This window comes from Frankliniella occidentalis, unplaced genomic scaffold, assembly GCF_000697945.3.
Source record: "Frankliniella occidentalis isolate FOCC.00 unplaced genomic scaffold, Focc_3.1 Scaffold46, whole genome shotgun sequence".
Classification (NCBI taxonomy): domain Eukaryota; kingdom Metazoa; phylum Arthropoda; class Insecta; order Thysanoptera; family Thripidae; genus Frankliniella; species Frankliniella occidentalis.
This window is the reverse complement of record NW_026267176.1, coordinates 854,990-867,896: the sequence shown is the minus strand read 5'-3', so window position 1 is coordinate 867,896 and position 12,907 is coordinate 854,990. Positions and strand designations below refer to the sequence as shown.

Below are 12,907 nucleotides of genomic sequence, written 5' to 3'. Positions count from 1 at the left end.
CCCCCCCCCCATTTCCCCCCTTTCCCCTGGACGCTACAGAGACTCCCCCAACAGCTCGCGTGTAGTGCGTGTCCGCTCTCATAAGAGTAGCACGACGACAACGATGAAAAATGAACAAGTGTAAGAAGACAGGCAGGAGAGGGAGCTAACTTTGCCGCCCCCCTTTCCCCTTTTCCGTTTTTCCCCCTTGCTGTACTTTTCCTTGCTCGGGCGCCGCCCCGCGCGCCGCGCCGCTCCGAGCTGTTCTGTCACGAGATGTTTTTCTGACGCGGTCCGCCGGAGGAGCTAGGGCTCCTCGGCTCCTCGGCCCCGCCTGGCCGCCGTGGGCCCCGACCTGACCTGACAGACGCGGCAAACAGGGAGCAAAGTTGCGCCGTGATGAAAGCCCCTGATTGTAATCCTTCTATCCCCGCTCCCCTCTGTCGCTCTCGCTCGCTCCTCGTTGTCTAGGCTGGCGAGTGGCGCCACTTCGTCTCTGACGGCGTCAATCTGCGTCACTTTAGTAAGGAGTCCTTGGAGGAGGCGCAGAGGGGAGCCTTGGGAGAGGTCGTGGTGGGGTTGGGGGGCTGGCTGGGCGGGGGCGGGGAGCAGGTCGCTGGCGTCCCCACGGCCCCGGAGCCTGCTGGACGTCGCTCTCCATTAGGGGGTGGCCGGCGGCGGGGCGGCGCGTCTAAAGTGAGCGGATGACTAGAGCGAGCTGCTCCCGAGACCATCATTTTATTATAAAATCTGCCCGTCCCTCCCGCCCCTCCTCCCTTCCCATCGGCCAATGTAAAGGCAAAAGACATGTCGCATCTCAAACACTTTTCCCGTTTTGTTTCCTTCTTTGCAAGTTATTTACCAGTTCAGTGGAGCAAAGTAAAATAAAATAAAAAGTTTGGTTGGACGGTCTCTCTCTCCCTCTCTCTCTCGCATGTGCCGTTTCCATTACGGGGAAACATGTTATGCTCGGCTAGCGGGCGCATTTCTCATTAATGTCACAATTTCCGCCGAACTGGTGTTTGAACATTATTTGCTTCAATAGACTGACCGCCAAAAGTCTTTGCTGGAAGACCTAAAAAGCTTAAACTACCCTCCGAAAAACTGCACGACCATTAGAGGAAATTCTCAAAATAAAAAACGTAAAGAAAATTGAGTTTTGGGTTTTGCTGATGATTATCTTTGTCTACAAAGATAATTTTTAACAAACAGTTTGTTAAAAAAGAGCTCTTTTATTAACGGCATATGAATTCCCCGGAATTCCCCAATGAGTGCGAGGACGAATTTCTTAACACTGGCGTATTAAAACATTCCTAGGCGGAGCACGAACAGAATAATTCATAATGAGGTATAGATAAAATGGTTCAAGTGTTTCCGGGTATCATGATCATTCCCCAAGCACAGCGCTCCGGTCTCGGTCGCTATGTTGATGCAAGTTAGCCCCGCCGCGCCACGCCACGCCACGCCACGCCCCGGATCGGCTAGATCCTGATTTAATTCGGCATATCGACACACTGCCGCGAGCACCGCCGCCGCCACCCGCCACGCCACGGCACCGCGCTCCCGCTCCGGGGAAGGATATAGCGCCATCTTATTGCGCACTAAAGATCCCTCGTTTGGCGCGGAGCCGAGCCGGCATGGGTGCATTCTCACACTCACACGGGCGCGCGCGCGCTCACACACACACACACACACACACACACACACACGTGTAGTGCTGTGGCGAATGGGGCGAGAGGAGTGGCGTCCCGCCAGACAAGGGGGAGTCTCGTTGCGGCGAACACGTTGGCGCGGGAAGGAGACGCTACACTTGTCAGGGGCGCTGCGGGGAGATCAGGTGCCGCCTGCCACCACGCCCCACCCCGCCCCGCCCCACGCTGAGCACCGCGCCAGACGGCGCCGCACAGGGGCGGGGCGACCGTCTTCAAGGCGGAGGGGAACAGGCCGGGCGCACCGGGCGGCACCAGCAGCAGGCCGCCCAAACACTTGGCGCGCTACCTCACAGGACCCCTCCCCGCCGATCCCATTCCCTTTGACGCCGGCGCGCCCTCCCCTCCGCACCCTCCGTGCGCGCGGTGGTGGCCGCTGGGCTGGGGCCGCTCGGGCCGCCCTCACACCCGCCCGTCGAGCCTCCGGACCTGGGGGCTGCGGGCGCGCCGCGCCAGCCCTACCAGCCGCCCTCCTCTGCCCCTTGGCCTAGTTAGCTAAGTACCCCCCCAGCGCACGCCCGCGCAGCATCGTCGTCGTCACGGCCAATGGGTCAGTGGCTGTGGCGGGGTGACCCTCGCTGACGACACGAGGACCCTGACCTACCTGTATAGCGGGAGGCCGGCGTCGTCCCGGAACCACAGCACCATGTAGACCTTGTCATGGCTGGGCGCCTGCACGTCGCACGGCAGCTGGACCGCCGTCCCCTCCACGGCCATCACCGTGTGCGCCGTCACTGCAACAGAAAGGGTCACGGTCATCACGCGCTCCACTAAGAGCAGCACCAGCAGTGCCGGCAGCACCAGCAGCACAAGCAGTATAAACAGCAACAGCACCACCACCACCACCACTAGCACCAGAGCACCTTCGCAGCCCAGCGCGGTGAGAACAAACCCGGCCGCAGCCTGCCGCATGGATGCCGCAGGCGGCGGGGGCGGGCACGGGGGGCCGTTACCCCTCGCCGCCCAAAACCATCCCCGCCAAAACTCGAACCACAAGCAGGACCACCATCGCCCCCGCAACGAGCGCGGCGGCCCTCAACATGGACCGACTTCGCCCGCTCCGCCCCGCCCCCCTTACTTGTGCAATTACCACCGGCACTATGGCGATGGGGCTCCGGTTCGAAAACGGCGGCGGCGGCAGCGACGGCGGCGGCCGCGCTCCAAACTTACCAAGACAATGCGTCGCTTACGAAGCGCCCCTTTACCTCCGCGCGGCCCTGCCACGCCCCGCCACGCCCCGCCACGCCTCGCCACCCCCATCTCGCTTCGCAAACGGCCCTTCCCCCCAGCCCCTCTCTCCGCCCGGGCGCGCCCCTCAGCTCCTGCGGCCCACATGTGCAGCGCCGCGCTAGGCTAGGATATCGAATCCGAATATGATGAATAATGCCGTGTGTGCTCACACACACACACACACGCACGTACGTCTTGTGGCTTCATTCAATTACCATGCAGAAACAGTAAGGCCCCACATTTTCTCGGTGAGTGGGAAAAACGTGTATGGAAGAAAAACATAGGAATGTAAGGCTCCGCGGCGCTCCGCGGCGCTCCGGCTGGCTCCGGCGGTCTGTTCTCGGCCCCGGCCCGGCCCCGGCCCGGCCCCCGGAGAGGCGTCGGGAGAGTGAACGCCCTCAAATAACAAGCGCGCGCGGGCGAGAAGAGAAGGGTGAGCACGGAAGAGAAAGTGAGAGGGGAGGCGGTGCACACATGCTAATGCAGGCAGGTCGCGGCGCCAGCCTTGGGAAGGTTGGAGGGCTGGCGCCAGCCGCGGTGCCAGCCCAGCCCACAGCCCACCCGCTACCGCCGGTGTATATCACAGCTTTACTTTCATGTTTTATTTCGGGAGGAAGTTTGCCGGTCTCGCGACTCGTGCGCAGAATACGCGGCGGGGATCAAAAGCCAAGTGAAGCGTGCGCCCTTCTCCGCGCCCCCATCCGCCTCCCCCTCCGTCGCCTGCCTCTCATTCTCCCCCATCCGCCCCCGCGCCCTCGCCCCGCCGGACCTCCCCCATCCTCGCAGCCTTGTTGGGAGAAGGATTTGAGTACGTCGCCAACTTGCCCCTCGCCGGACGGGTCGTCCTCGGCTGCTGGAAGTGAGTCAGGAAGCGGATGAGGAACCCACGGCGCACAGAGGAAGATGGTTCACTTAGATCGGACGGGTTCGACTCGCGCATCTCCAGCACCACTGGCGCGTACCGGGGAAAGAAAGAAAGCAACAGAGAAGGTATTCTAGAGGTGCGTCACCATAAGGTTTCACTGCAAATCCAAGCGTCGGCTTTCTAATCTAAATTAAGCGAGACAAGTGGAATGTCCTAGCCCAATAAGAATGAGATATTTTAAACTTTCCTAATTTGAGTATGGTGTGGTACTTTCATCTTGCTATCTTTGAATCTGTCTGTGAACCTCGCTTCATTAGAGTCATGATTTTATTTAACAGTCAATTTGAGTAAGAATTATGGCGCTCGCTCTTACCGAGTCATAATATTTTAATTTGAATGAAATGGATATCAACTTTTAAAATTAAGCGTATAAAAAATTGGATTTATTGGAACTACAAAAACATCTCACACATTGCATCAGTCATAAGTGGCTGTGTTGCAGAACTCTCACCCACCTAATGATATGGCATTGGTCAAGTTATCTCCCACGGGCACTCTTATTTTCAATGATTGACTAGGACTAAAAATGCGCAAATGCCACACACAATCTTATCAATATGTGCAGAGTTCAATGTGTTTGTATTCCAGACACTAACTGTATGCCTGAAACTGCAGGTAAAACACTTACTTGTGCAACATTACAACAGGATAAACGGGGTGCAAGTTTCCATGGTAGGATAGTAGTTAACCTCAACAGCTGATATGGTAAAATCAGCCTCAAACCGTTGACAACTGAAAGAAAATGTAATATTTCACAACTAATGAATCAAGTTATGTGGGAGATGATTATCCAAGAACAGCTTTCACTGCCATCGATATTCCACACCGAAAATTAGTTTAAAGGCCGAAAAATGACGTTCTTTCGATGGCGACGCCATGATGAGACGACTGCTTGACAAACGAGGTTGGGTGCTGATCGACGTGGCGCGCTCTTGCGGGGCGATTCTGAAGTTGGGAACATTGTGGCATTTTGGCCTTCCCTCCGTCCGTCCGTAGTCACAAAAAGCATTCCGGTAAAGCTGAAGAGAAGAACAACGCGGGAAACAACAAAACGGAAATCACTATGCTGTGACATGGTGATTTCCATTTTCTTGTTCCCCGCATTCTTCTGCATTTTAGCTGTACCGCGAATGCTGACAACACCGTCCATCCCCTTCCCATTCACGCGTCTCACTTCGACACTACCTCTGGCTCTTGTAGATCTCTTGGCTGCTGCGCTCGACGGCCCGGGCATGTCGGCCAGTCGCTATGGCACCTCAATCGCCTCAATCTAGTACGCTTGGGAGTGCTGCGGGTTTGCCTACTCGCTCGAGCAACGAGGCGCCATGGTCAGAGAGGATAGGCAAGCAAATCCGTACTCTGGTGATGTACCACACCTGGTGGATGCATGAACGTTGAACCTAGAGGCAAAATATGACACGACAACCCCCCCCCCCCCCCCGATGAGATGTTGTTTCGGGCAGCGCCTTAAAAGACAAAGTGTTTCGGGCAGCGCAAAGTCACAAGTACCCGTTTCTATCGTCCGTTTGTGTTCCCTCCGTTCCGCCTCAGCAGGGTTACATATTGTCGCTCGGACTTGACTTTCAACACAACTCAATTTTACGGTCTCTGCCCACTGTGTTCACAGTGACCAGAACTAGAGCCCCGCAAAGAGCCAGCTACGCGGGCTAGGCCCCTTCTTCGACAGGTGAGAGGGGGGTCGGGGTAGGCATTTAGCTCGCGTAGCTCACTCTTTGCGGGGCTCGAACCAGAACTGAGTTGCAGCTCGCGACGCCCACACCCTGGCGCCCGAGACGTCTTCCCCGTATCCGCGGAACTCCCGAGAGCTACGGCGGAAATGGAACTTGTTTTCTTTGTGGGTTTTTTTTTCAGTCGCAGAGGCAGAGCGGGCGAGCAGGCGGTGCGCAGAGCGTGGGAGAGGAGCCGGGCGGGGCGGCCGGGGCAGCTGATGCCACACCACTCATTTACATCATTAAACGCCACCAACAACTTTACCCCCCTTCTGCTCCGGGCCCGGCCGGGCCAGCCCCTCTTTTGCATGCCGTCGTCCCTCATTCTGCTGCCACCCGAGCCGGGGGCGTGGCGGGCGCGGAGCTTTGTTGTGATTCATGGCGAGGTAGACGGGCCGCGACAAGAAGCAGGCGGCTGCCCAAGTCACACCCCAAAGCGCCCCCCTCCCCTCCCCACTATCCCTTCCCCTCACGTCCCCTTTTTTTTATCCAGCCCGGAAACGTCCAAGGGAAGGGGTGCTGCTGGTGCTGGTGCCCCTCGAGCACGGCCCCCCAACCAACCCCCCGCCGCGGCCGAACGGGTGAGGTGTCTGCACCGCCAGCAGCCAGGCCCGGCAGCTGACTGCTTGGGCCCTTGTAGGTGTCGTGTCAATAGGGTGTTCCGATGAATCCGGCGAAGTGACAAACTAGCAAGTTATGACGTGTATAAGAAATCGCTGGCGTTTTCGTTTCGTGAAAGGCGAGAAACGAGTAAAAATTGACGGAAAATGCAATGACGATTTCTCATAACGTGTTTCTATAGGCATCTGTCACAAGCTTTACATGCGAGACAACGGCAGAAAATCCAAACAAGTAGGAGAATGAAGTAGGCTCGACTGGAATATTATTTCTTCAGTGTGTCTGTTGTTTGTTGTCTACCTGAAACAACCAGAAAAGCCTATTTGGAGTCAACTACCCTTAACGTAAACTGATCGCATTTTCTAATGGGTCTCCCAAAAAAATGAAACTGGGTTCTGGGTGATCGTTGAACTTTGTGTTTTCCTTATTTCTAGATTAGAATAAAACTTTTTTCAACTGACGAATCAGTTCGTTTGTTTGCAGTTGCTATGCTGTAGGCGGTGATATCCACCTTTTCGCCGTCAGGCATCTCACCAAAGTTATGAGCAGCGGGTCTCGGTTTGATTTTCTTTCTTTACTCCCCCCCCCCCCCGTAACAACGCGCTGCAGCAGCCCTGCACTTGTGCTCGGAGTAGGGGCGAGAGAGGGGAGGGGGGAGTAGCTGGCCCTGTTCTGGCTGTGCCGAGTAGCATCGACCCTCCCGGTCCTCATCCTCCGTGAGGGAGCAACGTCCCCAGCCTCCCCAACGAGCCGCGATACGCAATGCATGTGCTTGTCCAAGTCATCACCGCCGTGACAGAGGTCGGGGGGCTAAAGGGAGGTCCAGCCATGGCGCTGCTGCCGGTAAATGTTGGACTGAAGATTGTGTTAGGTGCACCTCACGTGAGTGTACACACACTCACACGTCTGGGGAGGACGCTTGACAATCGTCGCGGAAAGGGAGGGTAAGGGGGGGTGCGCAGGGGGCCTCTTGGCGAGAGGGCTGCAGAGTCGTCCTCTTCGCGTCGCAGCGCGGCGCCGTGAGCCAATGTTCCCTCACGTGGCAAAGCCGGTTGACAAATTCACTCCAAACTAACTTTTACGCGCCGAGTTTCTCCGAGTCGGACGAGCGCACTTTAGGTGACGGCCCGCCCGGGCCTCCAGCGCGCCGCGCCCCGGCCCGCTGCAGCCAAAGTGAGTAAGATATATATACATTTTGCCGTTATGAGAGTTTATTCATCTTTTCACGTCCCCCTCTGCTTGCGAGCGCCCCGCCGCCGCCGCCGCCCTCCGCCCGCCGTCTGTCTTGTGCACACAGAGGAAAAGGTAAGCAAAAATGAGTCGGAACTGCTGCCACGGGAAAGGGGGAGGGAGGGGAGAGAGACTGGGGACGGGGCGCGGGGGGTGGCTCAGCACCCTGCAGCACCCGCCCTGTCTGCCCTCCGACTGACCCCGGCCAGCAGCTCTCCACACACATCTGCATTGGTAAAAGCAACAAGGTTGAGAACTTTCCCCTCTGCGCTGGGCAGGGCAGCAGGGCCGGGCGGGACGGCGGGAGGGGTCGAGGGAGGGGGTCGGCAGTAAAGTGCGATGGGGCCTTAAATTAAATCTGCCTTGCGGCGAGGTCCGAGGCCTAATTGACATTCGAGTTGAAATGAAAAAGAAAGGCAAAGAGGATGGGAGAGCTTTGCGACGTGTCCACGCGGGGCGGCGGGCAGTGGGGAAAGGGGGCACAACTTGCGGCGTGATGCGTCCGGCCTCTCCGCCCCGGGCGCCCCGCCCAGCCCGGCCCCGCACAACACGACAAAGTTTGGCTGACATGGGTCTGCTGACCGGCATGCTCGGCCGGAGCGACCTTGATACGACAGGGAGAGAGACTCGCCTGCGTCCTGCGTCCGCCTGATACGGCGCCCACCTCCGCCCGGCCGGCTGGGGCTCTGGACCTCGCCGACCACACCGGGGCGCGGCGCGGGGCGTAGGGCGCGGGGCGCTCGAACAACAAATAATACAGTCAGCTGCACGGCGGTCAACCCCCGCCCTTCCCCACCCCGCCCGTGCCCAAAGTGGCCCCGGGCGTCTGCGCAGCGCGGGCCGGGGGAGCCGAGCCTGTCAATATTCCCCGCCAAGTGAGCTGCGGTGGTGGAGGGGCGGCCGTGCTCACTCCGGCAGCGCCGCGCCAACGTCGCTCCAGCGCCTGCGACTACCTACTTCCCCTTCCCCTCCTCCTCCGCCCTGGTGCCACTTTCTCCCAATCTTTCTCTTTTCATCCCCAGCACAAGCTTTTCTTTCCCCGCGACAGTCCCTCCTCTCTTTCCCCGGCGCCACCGCTACGGTGAACAATTGAGGCCGTGCAGCCAGCCTCCGCCCCCTCCCCCCCACCACCGATAGATCTGCTGATAGAGGTCCGTAATTCACGAGGAAGTCTCGCATTATTATAATTAATTTCTCTCCACAGCGTCGCCATGATTTTTTTCCGCCTCGCGACGAAACAATGAATGAATGTATGCAATAATGTGAAGTTCGCGCGGCTGGCGGGACGGGCCGGAGCACAATGGTCTTTATATCGACGAGGCCGGAGGGCGTGGCGCTGTAGGGTGGGGCGGGCTGGAGCTGGCCCCGCAGGGTACCCGCCGGCTGGGGTGAGTAGCGGCGAAAGCGATAGCGCCCAAAGAGAAACGCACGAGCAAAACGTGACCTTTTTTTTTCCCGCCATGCTCCTGACGCTATATTGATCGGGGGCCTTTTTTTTTTATTTTGCTGCTTTTTTTCCAAAAGGAGTTTGTCGCAATGACGCCTCTGGCCGGCGCGATGGCTGCGCGATTTAGAGCGATAGGTGTCGCCGCCGCCCACTCTCCCCGGGCGCACTCTGGGGCTCACTCCGCTGCTCGCTCTGTAGCTCGCTCTGTATCTCACGTTCACTCTGGAGTAAATGCTCTTCTGGAGCTAGATCTGTATGCAGTGCGCTCTGTAGCTTACTATGTATCTCACTCTCACCCCTGGAGAACGCTCTGGATCACGTTCTGGAGGACGCTCTGGAACTCGCTCTGGCACTCACTCTGGACTAGAGAGAACTCGTGAGAAATTTAGCGAGCGGCGAAGAGTGACACGGCAATAAGTTGCGCCTGCAAATTGCTTCCGAGTTAAGACGCTTTACTCTTTTTTTAAACGGGACGTCGCCGGAAGGCGCGGCCGCCTCGTCCCCGGAGGCTCGGTGGGCGTGGAGCAGGCTGGAGGCTGCATTGCATTAGGGACATTTGTCGAGATGGAGAGGCGCTCCCCGCCCCGCTCCCCCCGGCTACCCCCGCGGCTACCCCCGGCCGCGTCGCACAGAAGACAGGAGCCGCCTCCTGGTTTACATATAGAAAGCCCGTGTTTACTCTGCTCCTGCTCCCAACAGGTGCACACGACCATTCTAATTCCGCTGCGAAAGAAACACGCGGCCGACACGATGCCCGGGGAGGGCCGTTGCTCCCCCCCCCCCCTTCCAGCCCATCAGGGCCCTCCCTCCTCGCCTTATCAAAAGCTCCCGCTCCCCCGCCCTCTCAGACCCAACCAGGACGGCTAAATTTATGAAAGCTCCCCTCCTGCTCCTGTCCGTTGTGTGCCGGGCCGGTGCCGGCCGTGGCATGGCGAGGCGAGGCGTGCCCGGGGCCAGATCGTACTATCCACACCCCGGGCAGGACAGCCCCCCCCCCCCCCTTTCCCTCCCAGCCATACCATTTCTGAAGCCCCGCAGATCCTGCTGCTATCCGAGGCCATACGTCCTCCCCGTTCCCCCCTGCCACACCCTTCCCCGCCACCGCCGCCCTACGTCCTCAAATCTGGAGGGAAGGCCCTACTCGATGACCATCCGTTTGGACGGGCTTGTCGGGGGCGCCGTGCGTGTCCAGTAGAGTGCCGTACCATGCCCAGGGAGGGTAGGGGAGGAAGGAGGGGAGGGAGGAGGAGGAGGGGAACGGGGAGGGGAGGGTGAAGGGCCGCTCCGCTTCATCACCGCCACCGCTTTCAAGCCTCCCACCCCCTCCCCTCCCCCGCTGGGCCAATCACATCACAGTAGGCAGCCGGCCATTCATCGAGACCCCGTTCTGTCTCTTTCTCTCCTTCTCTCTCTCTCTCTCTCTCTCTCTCTCTCTCTCTCTCTCTCTCTCTCTCTCTCTCTCTCAGTCAGCTCTCGCTCTCTCATATCCTTTCTCTGTTTTGTCCTTCTATACTATCCTCCCCTAACCATGGAATATATGGCGATCAAGTTGCCCCCTCCCCCTTTCCCCTGAGTCGGGCGTGCAGGTTCATTTTGACAATGGATGAAGGGAACACGGCACACGTCCAAGCAGGACAGCCGAGGCGTATCCGACCGCCGGGTCCAGCCGGGGCCAGAAATAAACGCTTCGGGGTCCTCCTCGTGTGAGGGGTTGGGGAGGGGGGCGGGCGGAGGTTGCCTCGTGTCCAGCAGCAGCCCTTTTGGATATTCAGCGACACGGGAAGCCAAGCCGTCAGCCCGAATGTTCTCGCCATTTCTGTCACTCCAAGTATGGCGACTACGAAACTCTGACAAGGGAGTGTACGCTGCGGCGAGTGCTCGGAGTGCTCGGGCCAAAGTGAAGTCGACAGACATCGGGTGGAGATCACGTGCAGTGCGGTTGTGGCACGTTTTTTGTTATGGAGTTTACTTCATCGGACTAGACCTCTGTTAAGTAACTGTGGATAGAGTTCACGAAACACAAGCGTGATTTTCACGCTCCCGTAAGCTTCACGCAGCCAATCAAGAACCGACTTTCATCACTCTGGGAGTGAAAATCACGCCTAGCATGAGAATCGCAAATTTTTAACAATATTTTTGGGGTAATTAAATTGAGTTGAACACAGCGTAACAGTGATATCAACTCTGTTTGATGGGATAAACGAGAGGGATAAATAACATCGACATCGACAATCCGATGCCCACAACCAAGAGTTAGTTTTCACGACCAGACACTTGGGACGGCACTCAATTTAGCTTGTGGAGCAGCGTTGATAACCACAACAAAGTCTTTTGTTTTCGTGAAACCGTCCCGTGGCACGGGCTGCCGGGCTGCCTAGCGTGACGTGGCGGGGCGTAGCATGGCGCGGCGTAGCGTGGCGTTTACCACGCGAAATTGTATTTAGTGCTGCGCGTTGGCGGAGGGGGGGAGGGGGGGTGGGGAAGGAGCGGTCGGGTTGCGCTGTAAGGCTCCGGACCCCTCCGCTCGGCAGACTGGTATCCCTCCACCCCCACCCCCTACTCGGGCGCGACTCGTCGCCCCCACGGCGGGTACGAGCCGGCGGGTGAGCCGGCTGGTGAGGCGCTGTCCCTGACCTCGTCTCATCTACACTCCTCTCCTCACCCCGACGACTGGTGAGCCGGCTGGTGCTGGTGATGCGCTGCGCCGTCACTATATGCCCGACCAACCCCTCCACTCCTGTCTCCCGGTCCAGCTGGGTGCGATACATGCGGTGGGTTAGATGTAGGTCACAGGGCGGCGGTAGCAACGAGAGAGAGAGGGAGAGAGAGAGAGTAGAAAACAACACAGAACGCTGTGAACGCAGAATCGGGTGGAAAAAAGAACTCGGGTGGCTGGGATGGTTGCTATGAGCAGAGCGGGGCACAGCGGAAGAGTGCAAAATCTCGAGCAGAAGGGTGCGGGCCGACACGCCTTCTAACAGAGTACGCGGTGCGGTACGCCGTCTTGTCGAGGACTCCGGCCGCCGCACCGCGGCGGCACCACGGCGTCTAAGCTGGCTCAGGGACGCCACGCGCCGCCACGACCAGCCTAGGAGGAAGGAAAAGGGGAGGGGAGAGGTGGGAGGGGGGCGGATTACGCGGGAAGCAAAGGAGTGGACCGGCGCTGTTTCTGGTAATCTCGGGTGTTTGTCTGTGGGCCTAAACCACCCTTCTCCGGTCGTCTTGCCCTGGTCCAGCAGCCCGCTCTCTCGCCCGCTGGAGGCTGCGACTCATCCTCTTACCTTGCGGCCAGCCTCGTCTGTTTTATCGGCTGCTGGACCAGCCCAGCCCAGCGGCGGGGAGGGCGATCGCGATGCAATAACGCGGAGGATGCCGTGTCCGGAGCTCGGTCGGTCGGAGGGGGGGGGGGGGGGGGGGTAATGGCGCCGCTGGTAAGTGGCGCGCTCACCCTGCGGACACGTCCCGTCCAGCGGCGGGGGAAGCAGCACGGCGCGCACAGCTTCAGAAATTTAAGAAAATGTTATGACGTGCAAACAGAGTGAGAGAGGCGGGAGAGGGAAAGAGAGAGCGAGAGAGATAACAAAAGTGGCGGAAAACACCCTCTCTTCTCCGTTCTACATTCTGGCGCGGGTGCACAATTTGTTTGTGTTGCAGACTGTGAGAGAGTCGGTGGCGTCAGCTCCGCGCGCGGCGCGCCTGTGCCGGTAGCCGGAGAGAGTAGGAGGAGAGAGATGAGACAGACGCGGGAAGTCTCGGGCGGTGCTCTCGACACACGGACCCAGTTTCAGATCACCCGAGAAAGTTTTTTACGGCGACACATCAGCGGGAGACAAGGCGCCGCCCCTTCGACCCGCTCAACTTCTTATGGAGACGACACAAAGTCATCTCTGGTCGCAGCGGAGCGGCGGAGCGCAGGCAGGGGAAAAGTTTCAACGCACGGTTTGAAATTTGTGGAGCGGCGGCGAGAGGTCGGGACCGGCAGTGTGGCCCTGGCCTGCCGATGAGGGGGAGGGAGGGAAGGGAGAGAGAGAGAGACAGA

At 58.8% G+C, this 12,907-nt stretch overlaps 1 protein-coding gene across 3 annotated transcripts in view; it reads right to left on the bottom strand.

Moving 5' to 3' along the window:
* The window catches only part of LOC113217709 (nephrin-like), a 145,266-nt gene that overhangs the window by 112,384 nt on the left and 19,975 nt on the right, over positions 1–12,907 (bottom strand). Inside the window, exons 1-3 of one of the 3 annotated variants that reach the window (XM_026437733.2) lie at positions 4,670–4,754; positions 4,472–4,575; positions 2,293–2,422 (exon numbers count right to left, since the gene is read on the bottom strand). In XM_026437733.2, the coding sequence (XP_026293518.1) occupies positions 2,293–2,422; position 4,472 (131 nt within the window). In that variant the 5' untranslated portion in view covers positions 4,473–4,575; positions 4,670–4,754. The other 2 variants (XM_026437734.2, XM_026437732.2) reach the window with 2 other exon arrangements.